General features: G+C 45.2%; 1 protein-coding gene across 3 annotated transcripts in view; it reads right to left on the bottom strand.

Annotated features, from left to right (window-relative positions):
- RNF111 (ring finger protein 111) overlaps positions 1-16,316 on the bottom strand; it is a 370,041-nt gene that overhangs the window by 105,548 nt on the left and 248,177 nt on the right. For all 3 annotated transcript variants that reach the window (XM_086959381.1, XM_086959382.1, XM_086959383.1), the window contains exon 8: positions 3,896-4,253. In XM_086959381.1, the coding sequence (XP_086815507.1) occupies positions 3,896-4,253 (358 nt within the window). The remainder of the gene's footprint in view (positions 1-3,895; positions 4,254-16,316) is intronic.

Below are 16,316 nucleotides of genomic sequence, written 5' to 3'. Positions count from 1 at the left end.
GGAAGGTCAGAGCTGGGGGCAGATCCTTTGAGGTGGCTGCTGCCAAACTCTGAAATCTGCTCCCGCTTGAGATCAGGCAAATTACGGAACTTCTTCCGTTTAGGAGAAAAATCAAAACATGGCTGTTTCCCAAGGCAACCCTTGAAAGGTCACGCTCCATCTGTTAACGTCCGCTCCTCTGAACCAGTCAGCGCCAGGATGCCTGCAAGGTGACAGTGCGCTTAATAAATGTCTTAAATAAATAATGAATAAATGTTTTGGCCTTGTCGCCCGATGAAGAACGTTCTTGTGCTATCGCGGCTCTGAAGTATGTTTGACATCCGAGAGCACTAGGGCCCTCACCCCATGAGGTCAGAAGCCATTTGAGTGGTGGCTGGAAGGGACCAGTAAGCCAAAACACTAGAAGCTGGTCGTTTTTCAGGGGGCATTTCTCTAAGATGCCCTCTAAGTGCATTTTATGATAAATCCAACACTGGCATCAGTGTGGATTTATTATGCTGAGAAGTTTGATACCAAACCTTTCAGTCTTCAGTAAAGCCATCATGGAGCTGTGGAGTTTGTGTTGACAACCTCCCAGGCCATGTACTCAATATGGCTTCACTGTACTTACAGTGTCCAAGAATGGACTCCGACACTGCAGGGTTATACTGCTCATGCAGATATGCCCTCACCTGTGGTATAGTGCCCCCTGTCTTAGGGCTGTAAGGCCTGCCAGAGAGGCGACCTACCTCTGCCAAAGGCAGTGGTGTGTAGGCATGGCACCCAGGAACGTATGGCATATCGACTCTCTTAGTTTAGTTACACCACAACACATAGCCTGAAATGGCAGTGTGTATGTTTTAGGTGTGGGGTCTCTTAGGGTGGCACAATATATGCTGCAGCCCTAAGGGACAGTCTCTGGTCAAAAAGTCCTTGGTACCACTGGAACCTTTTACAAAGGACTTCTATGTGGGCTGGGGGATGGGCAATTGTGGATCAATGGTACAGTTTTGGAAAAGAACACAGGCCCTGAGAAGCTGATTAGTAGGGATCCAGTGCACACTCAAAGTGTGTTTGGAGGGGGGGTTACTGCAACGAAACCCACTTTCCGACACCGACCATAACACTTCCTCGAAAAAAACAACTTGCAAAGTCCTGGCCCAACACTAGATGGCAGGAGTGTACATAGCATATGTATCTGCAGGCAATAAATGCTACTAATATGTTTTCTTGCTCAAGGAAAAAAGTCTCGTTTCTGTGCCCTTTGGAAGTCATAGTGTTATTTTCTGGATACTGGGCTCTTCCCTGTTGCTGAAAGATTCAGCAAGAATTCCCAGCTCCATCGTCTGACACCAAAGTAGTTCTCTAGCACTGCCTGGGTCACTCCCAAAGGGCAGACCTAATCCTGCAGCTCTGGTGACTCCAGCAGCTTCAACACCGACCTACTCCATGTTGCCCCATTTATGTCCAGGTATTCCATAGCAAGATCAATGGAAAAGTTCTATTTATCTGTAGGTTCATATGGATTTCGGTATGGCCCTCCCCAAATGAGGTACTTCTGAATGCTGTAACCAAACTCAAGCTTGACAATGAAATCCATCATCATGCTAATAGTGACAACAAGTCCTGCTTCTTTTGTTAGTTTAACCCAAAGAAAACAATGGCATACACATCAGACTTTGTGCCCAGGATGACTGGCAGAAACATCACATCCTTCAATCAGTGAGCCGACAGGTGCGTGCCTGAAAACTACAATATGGTTATATATGCTACCTCAAGAGCACAAAAACATTGTGGGAGGCCATACATTTGGCTACAAAATCTTCCTGGACCACAAAATGGAAGTGCTTCTACATTTTGTACCAACTAAAGAAGTTTGACCAGACGTGTCGGCAAGAGACGTACTAGCATACTTTCATTTTCCAAAATCTACTTTGTAATGTTCACACAAATATTAATCTAGCAGTCACTTCATCTTACACCACATGCCCCCATCAGACAAAAATACTTTAACACCATTGCACTGTTCAAGGAACTTTTAAATTGTGTAATAAAAAAACCTGCTACCCATCTGTACCCCTGAAAATGAATGTAATCTTTTCCAAAGAGATGGTGCCTGCATTTGAAACTGTGTACAAATCCAATCTTCGATACCTGTCTCAGAAGTCAGCAGCCTGGATTTCTATCCAGAAATGTGTGGAAAATGCAGACACTTTGTTACCAAGAGCCCAACACTGTATTCCATATTGGAATGCTGAAATGTTGTTCACTGAAAGTAATGGAGTGCCAGAGGGTTAATAAAAAAAGCCTTCTCCTCCATTATTTGTATTATTATTTTCCTCTGTTTATTTTACAACGTTTTACTATCTTCGTGGTTAATGTTCAAATTGCTTCACAGCCACTCTGCCTGGGCTATTCTGGCTGTTAAATGCCCTCTTCCTCTCTACAATCCTTGCTTACAGCTCAAGCCAATAGCTGAAATAGAGGGTTTTTAATAGCCAATGTAGCCCTTAACAATGGCTATAAAAAGATGTTCATTAAAAAGGACCCTTCATTACGGACTGAATTTCAGACTTCCACATAAATGATTTCCCTTCCATTTTTCCTTAATGTTGCCTAACTAGCAGAGAGAAATGTTAAGAGCTCTGATAGGAAAAGAGCCCATCGGTGTTATCTTGACTAAACCAAAAACTATTTACTTGTTTCATGTTCACAGTAGGACTACTGGCACTGAATTAGCAACCTCTTAGAAGTCCATAGCCAGATGTATAGTGTTATGCATTACTACACGCTACCAGAAGGCCTACAGGTCCATTCCAGGTAAACCTGGAGTCCAAGCCACAAGAGATATTCTGTCATGACAAAGATTAACTTACAGACCAGCACACCCCTATACCAGGAGCGACGGTCTAGATGCTAACTGTAGATGAGAAATGCAAGCAGGTCAAGCTTCTGCACCAAATTCGTCCAGCTGATCATCTGCCATTTTTTTCTGCTTCTATTCATCTTGCCGCCCCATCCCTTTTCTGCAAAAGGGGTGATCATCACGCTATCTTAAATATATTAACGACAAAGGTATCACGATCAAAGAGGTTGCATGCTTTTAATGCTACAACTTTTTTTTAAAGGCAGGAGCAGTACAGATGGCAGTGTTTCACACAAATAAAAATAGGCCAAATCTTCTAGTGTGTGGCCAAAATAATAACACTGAGCAACTTAAAATAATCCAATGCAGAGACTAGCCAATCTTCCCTACAAGTAGCATAATGCCAGCCATATTTAGGCATTAGAAAACAACTAAATATAACACGGAAGTTCTTCCTCTTAGAAAGGAGTTCATCCACCCTTGCCATAGAATGTGTCCAACTTGCAAAATAGTGAACTAATGATTAATGAATAATACATTAACTGGTATTTAAATTAAATACATTTTAAGAGTCTTCCCAAATGCTGAATAACTTTCAAACGAAAGTTAATTTCCCAGAAAAATACGTATTCACCACGTGTAAACAAAAATAGCCATCAAAAACAACAATTTCCTTCTGTGCCATCAACGAAAAATGGAAAATTAATTATTAGGACTTCAGTAGACTCTTTTCTAAGAAATTAGAGGACAAAGAATAAATTGAAGGATAAAGGCCTTCTCTCAAAAATACATATTAAAAAGCATAGCATAAATGTAATCATTCATTCATTTCAAGCCATTCTGGAAACTAAAGTAAAATAAAAATGGCCATTGACCACAAAATGCCACAATGTGTTCAGATCTTGGGGACGTCATGGCACCATGTTTTGCTTCATTTGCAAGACAACCTGAAAACCATGCATGCCTCGCATAGATGTTGGACCTAGACAATGTTACTAAATGGCTACTTTCCGGACACGTTTCTCACATAAAAGATTTACTAGAACATACGTTGGATGCTGAAGTAGCCGCCTTCTCTGAACCTCCATCCTCTGGATCACTTCATGTGGGTGCAGTCTCTGTGCTGTAGGTGCTGCTGTGGGGATGTGGTGGGAAATTGACTGGTGGGATGCAGAAAGGTGCTGAGGAATAGGAGCTGCTGTGTTAGCTAAATTATGGGCCTGTGGAGGTGGTGGAGGTTGTACAGTGTGTGTGGAGGCATGGGTGGAGATTGAGGGGAGAAAGGTGTGTACGGGGTGAGCAATCACATAATCCACTTGTGGCTGAGGCTGTGACTGGGGTGGTGGGTTTCCATGAGAGTGAGGGCATGCAGAGGTTTGATGGTGCAGTGGTCTTGTCAAAGAAGCATCTGAAAGTTAAAAAGAAATGAGTTAGCAAGTGTAGTGAGAGAATTAGGCACTAAACAAGAAATGCTATTTCACCTGTGGTTTCTCTAACAACTGCCATTGAAAGATATTTCAAAATACAAAATAAAAGTAACATACATAAAACCAATTAAAATTTAAATAACACAAAAGGTTCCTTGAGCTGAGTGCCTTTGGGTGTTACATGCATGTTTACCAAGGGTAGATACATTAACCCTTTAAGTGCTGCCGTCGGCCAACGGTCGTCGCGAGCACTACCTTGCCAGTGTTGCGCACGTCCGTTGGCCGACGGGGCCGCACCCGTTATTCGAACGTTTAGCACTGGGCGCTGAACCTTCAATGCTCCTAAGGTGTTAAAAAGCAACTAAAAACATGAGAACTAACGCCCTTTACTGAGAAGTTTATCTAGGGGATCGATGCTGCAATTTGAAAATGATACCTGAAAATTAATGGGATCCCATAAACTCCTGCATCTAATGCAAGGTCAATCAACTGGCTTGCATAGCTCTGGGTGACTATTTTCAGAAATACCTATCAAGACGATCATGTCATACAGCCATCAGAAACTGTGCCATTAGCTCTGAAACCTATGTCTCGCCAGACAGGGAAACTCATCTTTTGAAATGTAGTTCATGTAATTTTCAACTCCTCAACGTTCCCATTTAAAACTCCTTCATGTTCACAATTTTTACAATTGATATAGGGCTCGCCTATATCATATTCAAAATACAACATACAAGGTCTTTTAGTAAATGCCCACAATACATTGGTCTGTTTAATAGTTTTCCACATTTTGCTTCAGCACACCACAGCATACTCAAACAAGCATTGGCATAGCCAATAGGTCTCGCCTTTGGGACCTTATAAGTGTTATAAATGTTACTTGTTGTATTATAGATCTGGGTGCAATGTCAGAAGCAGCAAAATAGTAGTCCAGCGGCTCACTATGCTAAGCACAGATTTGTAGCATAGGTGTTTTATGCTACGGTTTAATTATATCAGCCACTTTCCTTTGAGAGACCCCTTCCTCCCCCCAGTTTCTCAACCCACTTAAAGCACTTGTTTTACTAGTATTGGTAAAAGACAGGAGACTAGCTTCTAACTCAGTGGGAGTGATGTCATAGGAAGTCTGCCCCTTTTACAGCCTGTGCCCCAGCCCTCCCCGAATCTCTTCACCCTCAGCCCACCTCGCTGTGATGATGCAAGGCGATGTGTGGGCTTTAAGGGCGTCGTTGGAGGTGGGAGGGTGGTGACAGGGAGCTGCGGGCGTCAGGAGTACCAAAGGGCCCGTGCGGGAGTGAGGTGGGAGGGCACTGTGGTCATCACTGGTGCGGAGAGAGAGTTGGCAGGGCGATGCGGGCGTCAGGAGTGCCAAAGGGCCTGTTTGCGTGCGGGAGGGAGGTGGGAGGGCACTGGGATAATCACTGGAGGTGGTAGGGAGGTGACAGGGAGCTGCGGGTGTCAGGAGTGCCAAAGGGCCCATGAGGGAGTGAGGTGGGAGGGCACTGCAGTCATCGCTGGAGGGGAGAGGGAGGTGGCAGGGCGATGCGGGCGTCAAGAGTGCCAAAGGGCCCGTTTGGGTGCGGGAGGTAGGTGGGAGTGCGGGCATCGCTGCAGTGTGAGGTTCGGGCTTCTATCAGCCGCACGGGGCAGAGACTGCCTCGACTTGCGCCACCTGCTGGTGGGAGTGCTACAAAGAGACCGGAAGGCAACACAAGTGTAATTAGGTAACATAAATGAAGAACGTTAGTGGATCTCCACGTACAGCTAAAGTTGTCAAAGTCTAACATGAGCAAAGACAAAGAAGTAGCAGTGTTTGCTCTCATGGTCGAGCCACATTAACGTTAGCGGTGATCTGGTGGAGAGTGTGGGTTGATTTTAATTCATCTGCTGTGGAGATGTGTGTATTCCATTTATCCAGCCTGACAGGGAGCTTTCCTTCAAGCCAGTTTTAATTGCGCAAGTTGCATCTTCCATAGACGCACTCTGTGGTGGGGGAGGAGCGTTGAAAGCCAGTTTTAATTGCGCAAGTTGCATCTTCCATAGACGCGCTCTATAGTGGGGGTGGAGCGTTTAAGCAAGGTAAAGGCACTCAGAGCGGTCATAAAGTGCGTGCAAAGTAAACCAAGACTCGTGGCTGCGAGAGCAGTCTTCACTTTTTCAAGCACTGCACTGGTGCTTGTGGCGCGCCGCTGTGCGCTCCCGCAAGGTGGATGCCGCCACAAGCACGAGTGCAGTGCTTGAAAAAGTGAAGACCGATGGCTAAAGGCCCTACCGCAGCGCATGCGTGCTGCGTAGGCGAGACCTAAAACAAAGGCAACCCAGTAACCCTGGGACCAGGTTAAAGCAATTAATAATGAAACAAAAGGTCCCTATGCGGAAAGTGCAAGCCTCAACTTCAGTTGCAATAAGTAAACAAGCATTAGAAATGCACTAGGTCTCGCATTTGATTGTGTTACAGCTGTTGGCATTATAAATTACAAGGTCTTTTACTCATGAGTTATGAAGTGTATGTATGTGGTGTGTAGGGGAATTATATGGTTGGATTCGAATTGTTAGTTGTTGAATTGTGTGGCGTGGAATTGTGTGGTATGCAGTGGATTTGTGTATTGGAATTATGTGTGTAGCCATCCTGCTCTGCGCAGAAACGGCTGCTACCCTCACCTCCCTCTCCTGTTGGTATTGTTGACCTACTGCTTATCAACTCGCCGCACTGTTCATTTCTTGCATCAGCTTTGTGCAGCGCTCTCATTACTGCTAATTAACCTGCCGCACTGTTTAATTTCTTTTATCTGCCTTGTGTAGCGCTCGTGTAACATCATTAGCATTGTCTGTATATGCTCAGCCTTGTGTAGCGCTTGTGATCCACGCGCCTGTGTTACATCATTAGCATTGTGTTGTTCTGTTAAGCCTGTGCAGCGCTCGTGTAATAAAACAACTCACTTTGGAAATCTGTAACTCTGGGGGCAGCGCTCGATAACGCTACTTGGCATTCACTTTCACCACTAGCGCTTTCACGGCGGTGCACACCGAGGTTTGCAGCGCTCGAGATAATTGACCTACGCACATTTGTTTACCCTGCAGCCATTTTGCTCTGACCCCTTGGCCCGTCCCAGACCCTCCCTACACCTAGACCCCGCCTCACTGCTGACCCTCCCACGCTCCGCCCCCTCCACCATCCATTTATGGCCAATGCCGCCACGCGCAGCGTCCACGCGCTACGGACACGCCGAAGGTGCGCCAAAGGTAAGCCCGTCTACGCCCGTCCGCGCCTGGACCGCGCCCAGCGCCAGACCCCCTGCCCCTCGCGCTGCCCAGCCCTCCCGCATTACCTACGATGCCGCCACCCTCCTAGCCCTTAACCCCGGTCGCGCCCCCAACTGCGTCCAAGCCGCCCCTGGACAAACCCATGGACCTTTCTCCTGCTTCTCCTGCAAATTCAGCGGCACCGACAACATTGCCACTACGTCCACACCACAGACTCCCGACCCCAACCACCTACAATGCATCCTTCTCAACACCCGATCAGTCCACAGGCACGCCATTGACCTATGGAATCTACTAGACACCACTTCTCCGGACATCGCCTTCCTTACGGAAACATGGATGAATGCTTCCTCCGCACCAGACATCACCATTGCCATCCTGGAAGACTATAAGATCACTCGCAAAGACCGTACCAGCCACACAGGAGGAGGAATCGCTATCGTCCATAAGAAATCAATCCGCATCTCAACCAGCTCTGACGCCAACCTCGCCAACTCCGAACACCTTCACTTCCAGATCCACATCGACCCCAAAACCACACTCAGAGGCACCCTCCTCTACAGACCACCAGGACCCCGCGCAAAATTCAGTGAAGACTTCACGGACTTCATCACCCCACACGCGCTCCCCTCCAAAGACTACATCCTTCTGGGAGACCTCAACTTTCACCTTGAAAAGATCAACGACCGCAACACCGCCACCCTCGTGGACAACCTCGCCAACCTCGGACTTAAACAACTAGTCACTTCCCCCACCCACATCGCAGGTCACACACTCGACCCCATCTTCACATCCAGCAACCATGTCTCCTTCAGCCACACCACGGACCTCCTCTGGACTGACCACAGCTGCGTTCACTTCACCTACAACAAACCAAAACCCAACATCCACCTCCAACCCACCCTGCAAAGGAACTGGAACAAAATCACCACGGACCAAACCTCCGCATCGCTCCTTCTAAACACCCCAGCCCTCTCTTCTAACGCTAACGAAGCCGCCGCCAACCTCACCCTATGGCTATCCAACACCGCTGACACCTTGGCACCACTGAAAAAACGTCAAAACAAACCTGGCAGCAAGAAGGCCTCATGGTTCAACGATGATCTCAAGAAGTCCAAGAAACTCTGCCGCTCCCTTGAAAAGGCCTGGAAAAAAGACCCAACCACCAGCACCAAGGACGCCTTCAAAAACGCCACCCGCACTCACCACCAACTAATCCGAAAAGCCAAGAAAACAGCATTCAAGGATCGACTTGACAACAACGCTCACAACAGCAAGGAACTTTTCAACATCGTCAAGGAATTTTCCAATCCCTCGGCCAACTCCAACGACATCACCCCCTCTCAAACCCTCTGCGACTCCCTAGCCTCATTTTTCCACAACAAGATTGCAGACATCCACAACAGCTTTGACAACCAACCCGGAAACCAACCCACCCAACCACTTGCTGATCATCTTCCCCCCGTGAACACCCTTAACGACTGGAACCCAATCTCCACTGAGGACACCATCCGCTTGATGAATTCCATCCACTCAGGATCCCCCACAGACCCATGTCCTCACCACATCTTCAACAAAGCAGACTCCGTCATAGCACCGCACCTCCGAGACGTCATCAACTGCTCCTTCAACTCCGCCACCTTCCTGGAAGACTGGAAACACGCTGAACTCACCGCCCTTCTGAAAAAACCCACAGCGGACCCCACCGAACTCAAAAATTACCGCCCCATCTCGCTTCTTCCATTCACGGCCAAAGTCATCGAGAAAGCTGTCAACAACCAGCTCGCCGCCTTCCTCGAAGCCAACAAATCCCTCGACCCCTCACAATCTGGCTTCCGAGCAAAACACAGCACTGAGACCGCCCTCATCGCAGCAACAGACGACATTCGAACTCTACTGGACAACGGAGACACAGTCGCCCTCATCCTCCTCGACCTCTCTGCAGCATTCGACACAGTCTGCCACAGCACCCTTTTACAGCGCCTCAATAACATCGGAATCCAAGGAAAAGCACTTGAATGGATCACCTCGTTCCTCACCGGAAGAACCCAGAGAGTCCGCCTTCCACCATTCAAGTCCGAGGCCTCTGAAGTCATCTGCGGCGTACCACAAGGATCCTCACTCAGTCCCACCCTCTTCAACGTATACATGAGCCCCCTCGCGACCATAGCACGCCAACACAACCTCAACATCATCTCGTACGCGGATGACACTCAACTGATCCTTTCCCTCACCAATGACCCCAGCACCGCCAAAACTAACCTACACGAAGGAATGAAAGAAGTTGCCGAATGGATGAAACAAAGCCGTCTGAAACTTAACTCAGACAAAACAGAAGTCCTCATCTTAGGTACATCCCCCTCTGCATGGGACGACTCCTGGTGGCCGGAAGCCCTCGGAAAAGCACCCATCCCGACAGACCACGCACGGAACCTAGGCGTCATCCTGGATTCTTCACTCTCAATGAACAGACAAGTCAGCGCCGTATCCTCCTCCTGCTTCAACATTCTTCGCATGCTCAGAAAAACATTTCGCTGGATCCCCACCGAAACTAGGAAAACAGTCACCCACGCTCTGGTCACGAGCCGACTCGACTACGGAAACACCCTCTACGCAGGTACTACCGCAAAACTCCAGAAGAAACTCCAACGAATCCAAAACGCCTCAGCAAGACTCATATTAGACATCCCACGCAACGAACACATCTCTGGTCACCTTAAAGACCTCCACTGGCTACCCGTCAATAAGAGGATCACTTTCCGACTGCTTACCCACGCACACAAATCACTCTACGACATCGGTCCAGAATGCCTCAACTCACGACTGTCCTTCTACACCCCCTCCCGCCAACTACGTTCTTCCAGCCAAGCCCTCGCCACTGTACCTCGCATCAACAAGACCACCATGGGAGGCAGATCCTTTTCATACCTGGCTGCTAAAACATGGAACTCACTCCCCGCTAACCTTCGCCTTACCCAGAACCACCTAGCATTCAGAAAGCAACTCAAAACGTGGATATTTGACAAGTAATCCTCCTCCCCCTTCCTAAGCGCCTTGAAACCCTCCGGGTATGTAGTGCGCTATATAAATTCTTTGACTTGACTTGACTTGACATGTGGCATGGTGTGCCTGTGGAATTATGTGAATTGTAATTATGTGGTATTGAGTGCGCTGGAATTATGTGTAGTGGGATTTGGTTTATGGAGTGTAATAATGTGGAATGGCATTTGGTGTTGCGGAGTGGCATGTAGTGGAGTTTAATTATGTGGTGTGCTGTGAATTTTGTGATATGATGCGGAATTCTGTGGTGTGTATTGGATGTATGTAGAGTGTTATGTAATTGAGTTGTTAAGTAGAATTATGTGGTCTCATGTCGAATTATGTGGTGTGGCTTGGAAATGTGTGAAACTAACAAATAGAAAGCAATGAGCGTGCTCCAATCCCCTCGAATACAAGATCTCTTGTGCGCTGTTTCAGGCGAGACCTAACAAAGTAGATCAATTAAATGGACAAGAACTTACAATAAACTCATAGGATGAAACAAGGTGCTTAACAGCACAAATCAGCATGCAGTAAATTAGTTTACTACCCTGACCAAATACTTAATGGTTAAACTGCAAACAAATGAAGAGATAAAACGCATTCACGTAACTCATAAGGAGAGAGCCCCCTCCTTTTCAACATCTACCTCATTCCCCTTCTGTCTCTGATTGAATCCTTTGGAATCCCTGTAACCTCCTACGCCGATGACACCCAGCTCATCGTGCCTCTGGATGGTAGTTCCACCATCGCAGAACTCAACCTTAAGAACTGCCTTACGAAAGTCTTCCATTGGATGAATGCCAATCATTTGAAGTGTAACTCAAATAAAACGGAGATTCTCCCAATCGGCAAGAATACCCCCTTCTGCCCAGCCCTCTGGTGGCCTGACGACTCTATCGCCCCCCCCCAAACTGTAACTACAGCCAGGAACTTAGGCGTCATCTTTGACTCAGATCTTTCATTCGACCACCATGCTAAGACTGTAGCCGGCAAATGCTTCGGGACAATAAGATCCCTAAGAAAGTTCTTTAACTTCCTCCCTCTCGATGCCAGAAAGAGCGTAACAGTGGCCCTTATAATCTCCCGATTAGATTATTGCAACGGCTTACTGGCAGGGACAAAAAAGAGCACTCTCGCTAAACTCCAGAGCGTGCTAAATACAGCTGCTCGTCTTGTACTCAAACTGCCCCGGAGAGCGTCCACCTCCGCAGCTCTTCGTTCCTTACACTGGCTACCTCTCCACAAGAGAATTCTATTTAAGATTCTAATCATCGCCTTCAGATCCTTCAACAAATCCGGGCCAAAATACCTCCTCAAACGTTTTCCCCACTACATCCCTAGGCGATCTCTCCGTTCGGCACAGGACAACCTCATCCTGCCTGCAAAATACAATCTGAAGACGAAAGGAGGTAAAACCGTTAGCCACCTAGCCACCAAGGCATGGAACAATTTGCCCAAACACCTTAGGCAAATAACACAAGAAAAACCATTTAGAAAGGCCCTGAAGACCTGGATCTTCAGCCTTCCCGACGATCTCACTAAAGCAGCCATCTAATTCACGCTCTGTTCCCAGACCGGCCCTCAAGAACACTCAGCGCCAAGATGCTCCCTCCGGAGCGAACGCCGCGCTTTACAAATACCCCCACAAATACAAATACAAAAAGAGCCATGGCTCAAAGATTTACAATGAACTTTAACAGGAGTTTTGAAATTTCTTTTACAAACACATAACTGGGAGTAACCTACATGTAGTTTAACATACAATAACGTGATCAATATATTAACCAAGATTTATGTGCTTGAGGTGCATCACAAGTACATGTAGTGGACGAAGTGGCAGCGCACTACAGAGGGAAGGTAAAGTGGAGCATCTTATACTGTGTTCTCTCAAACACAAGGCATTGCATCATAACTTGATTCCTTTAGAATCAGACCATGAACGTAAGTCATAGTGATTATTTTCAGAAACCTTGTCATTGTGCACACATTAATGACCCCTGTCAACAACTTCAATGCATTTCGGACCAAAAAGGTCCTTTGCCATAACTTATGAAAATGCACATCAACAACAAAACTACAAACAAGATTTTTGGTCATGAAAGACTTGGTCAAGAAAAACTGTCTTAAAAAAACATGTAAGCATGTACAAGTCATAAGCAGATTACACACCCTTTGCCACTACAAGAGAAAATTGTAAGCCTGAAACCACTAGTAAATAACAGAATATTGAGTCTAGTATGATGCCGAATTCTAGTTTTTGTGACATCTCATTGAAAAACATGCTTACAGACTACATGAATAAAGCCACAGAGTTCATTAAATTGCCCGAATTTGTTTCAAAACAAGCAGCAAACTGAAAGTGCTGTAATTCCAAGATGCAAACTCAAGAAGTAGAAACCAATGTGATTCTTACCTAAGTCAAGATGGCAAATAGGACTGCATGGAGACAAGGTAACTGCGACTTCAAACGTGCATCTCATTGGAGAAGCGGCAAGATAAAACAACGAGGGAGCACAGAAGTGGATGCCTGCTTTGACCGAGGGAAGACTACGGGTTGCACGAGGATAGGGAGCACTCAAGTCAGTCCCTGCTTGTGCCCCGGACGGACTGCTGAGGGTACACTTGATCGTAGCCTATGAATACTTTTTGAAGCACCAAAAATATTTCAACGCAAACTCAAAAGAAAGACAGATGAAACGTGAACGGGAGTGAACGTATAAATCCCTTTTCCAAGCACAAATTATTTAAACGCCACCTTAAAAGAAACCCAAACACTGATAAGAATGCCTTTTCAAGCCCCAAAAAATTAACAACCCAAACGCAAGCCAATTCCAAGAACCCCCCCCCCCCACCAAAAAACCCGAACAAAATAAAAAACAAGAATCACATGAAGCCCGGCATCCACGAACAGTGTGACAAATGCAGAATGCCTGCAAACAAACTCCTGTCTGGTGAATGCGTAGAGGAAGTAAAGCTTCATTTTAGAAAACAGGGGCAGAAACACATCGGAACACGAGCAGAGGCAGGAAACAATTCAAAACACAAACAACGAAACAATGAAAGCTTAAGGGGACTGTACTTCACCGCTGCTCCTCAGCTAAAAACGGAAATGATGCATTGGCTGTGCAAACAAGTTAGGAGGAAGCAAAGAAGAGAGACACTGAAGTGAACCTATGGTAGGCAGAAGGATTGATTGAGGCAGGATCACAGTCATTTTACTGACTACAACCGGTCTTGCAGGAAGCGCGTGCGCGCTGCCTAGGCTCGACCTAAAAACCATCAATGGATTGGTTTATTCTTGGATAGAAACTGAATGGATTCAATACATTAAAAAAAAATACCATTTAAAGGATGTCTTATATTCAGTTTGACAGACCACATTACAGCGCACGCGTTTACAATGCATACCATTATAACGCAAGTCATTACAACGACTTGCTCTGGGGGGGGGGGGGGTCTAGAGTTTGGAATAGTATAAGTTACTATTCCAACTCCAGTCTGTGCAACAGTAGGGAAGGTGTTGGATTTAAAATCCAACATCTTTGGCCGCCTAGAGCAAGTCGTCGTAACGACTTGAGTTGTAATGGTATGCGATGTAACAACGCGGTCGTTGTAATGACCACGTTGTAATGGCATGCATTGTATCAACTTTGTTGTAACCGATGTTTACCGTTGGGGCACAGTGCAAGTGAAAGGGTGACCATAAAGTGCGTAAGTGCTATACAAAAAGCAAATTTATACAAATGACTGATGAGGATAAATGGATGTTGTACAGCACTCAGGGTAGAAGTTATCCCAAATCAATAATAATAATAAAAAAAGTCTACAAAAATAGTTGTTTACGTTTCGACCCCTCAAAAGGATTATTTAAACAAGGGTCATCATCAGGATGGAAGAAAATGATTGAACCACTTGGAAGAATCAAGTTTAAATAATGTGTGTGAATTCTTTGGAAGCTAAAACATAACTCTGCATGTAAATTTTATTATAACATACCAAAGAACTGTGACAGTAATTAACACAAATTAATTGTGTGGCGCAAGGGGAGTCACATTGGAACGATCATTGTACGCGTGTGCCTCTTGGTCAGTAGACTGTTTATTGAGAAAACAATTAATTAAATATTCAATAGGATAATGCAGGATTTTATGTTTTGACAAATTTAGATAGGACTCACCACAATTTATTTATTTATTTGAAAGGTTTTATATAGCGCTGGCTAGACCAGAGGGTAGCAGAGGGCTTTACATGAGCAGAAACAGTTCAAGAAGATAAAAACAGTTGTTCAATAACATAAAACTAAGACAGGCAAAACTAAAACATATTAATTACCAAATGGGCAAAAAGCTATTTACATGAGTAGAGGCAGTCAAGAAAAACTATTTTACACGGTAATAAGAACGCAGGTACAACTCAATATTGAAGCGGGTAAAGAAACCGTAGAAGGGTCAGTACGACTATTTAGGCCATCTCTATCACAGGTAACAAACTTGTGTGGCAAATGGAGAACGTCACACCCCGCACTATGCGCAGGGAATTCCTTTGGTGTTTGCATCTGAGAAATTACCTTCTCTGGAATAATTTCCTACCAGCCTTAATGTGACCAGTGTAAGGATACAAGTTAGCCAATCAAAAGGATGGCAAAGAGATGATGCTCTAGCGGAGACGCAAACACAAAAAGAGGAAGGTAAGCAATAGAAAAGGATCAATAAAATGATATTAACAAATAAATCAACCAACAAACAGCAATGGGCGGGCTAAAGTTCACTGTATGTTTTTGATACGGGTGGTGTGGCTTAACTCTAGAGACAGCTAAAAGGTGTCTGGTAGGCGAGGCTTAAAATGGGCTTCGCACTTAATGGGTTAAAATGTCAATTGTCAAGTCACATGTTTACAAAAAAAATTAAAAAATAAATGAATACTTGCGAAGACTAGACCAATTTGATTTACCAATGCTAGTTTTAAGGGTGCAAGACAAGATTCTCTCACTTGGACTCCAGGTTACTGTCACTGTTTAAGAACTGTGGCTGTCTGGCATATAATGAGACTCCAAGCAAGGAGTATTTAACAGACTATCTCTGGTTGCAACTTCTGTCCCACTCAGAAAGAACAAAGTTACTTTTAGTCATAGTTCTTAACCAATAATATTCCCTCTGATTAAAAGTTAGAATATATCTCAGTGCTTGAGCTAAATTTCTGAAAACAAATGTAAAGACAATTTCCCATGTCTCCCGCCATATTCACAAAAGGAAGCATGCTTAAACAGCAACATTTACTGTTGTTCGTTTCTTTTTTAAACCGATTAGTGAAAAAACGAATTTAGCAGAAAAGCATCACTTAAAATAGTTTATGTAAGGTACAATATAAAGAGGAAATGGCATCCAATGTACACCCTGCACAAAAACAACTCTCATTAAGAACCTAAGAAGCCTGCATTAGCCCATCGCGTCTAGCAGGGTGTCGGGCAGTTTGTTATTTAGAACATAAGTATGTTTGATTGGAGTTACAAGTTCAAGATCTGTGGGCAAGGTTTTATGAATTTAAAAGGAATACCCATGTTGAACTAGAATTACAAGTAATATTTCATTCACCATGGAATTCCCCATCTGATATTCAAGAAAAGGCATATTTGAGTATCAAGCTAATCCACCATTTAAAGTATGATCAGGGTCACAGATTCGAACCTTTACCATATCTATTCACTCCAACCAAAAAATGCTTAGTGAATGGAATAATCT

This window comes from Lissotriton vulgaris, chromosome 2_2 (genome assembly GCF_964263255.1).
Source record: "Lissotriton vulgaris chromosome 2_2, aLisVul1.2, whole genome shotgun sequence".
NCBI classification, from domain to species: domain Eukaryota; kingdom Metazoa; phylum Chordata; class Amphibia; order Caudata; family Salamandridae; genus Lissotriton; species Lissotriton vulgaris.
The sequence above is the reverse complement of the archived record's forward strand: the minus strand, read 5'-3'. Positions and strand labels throughout refer to the sequence as shown.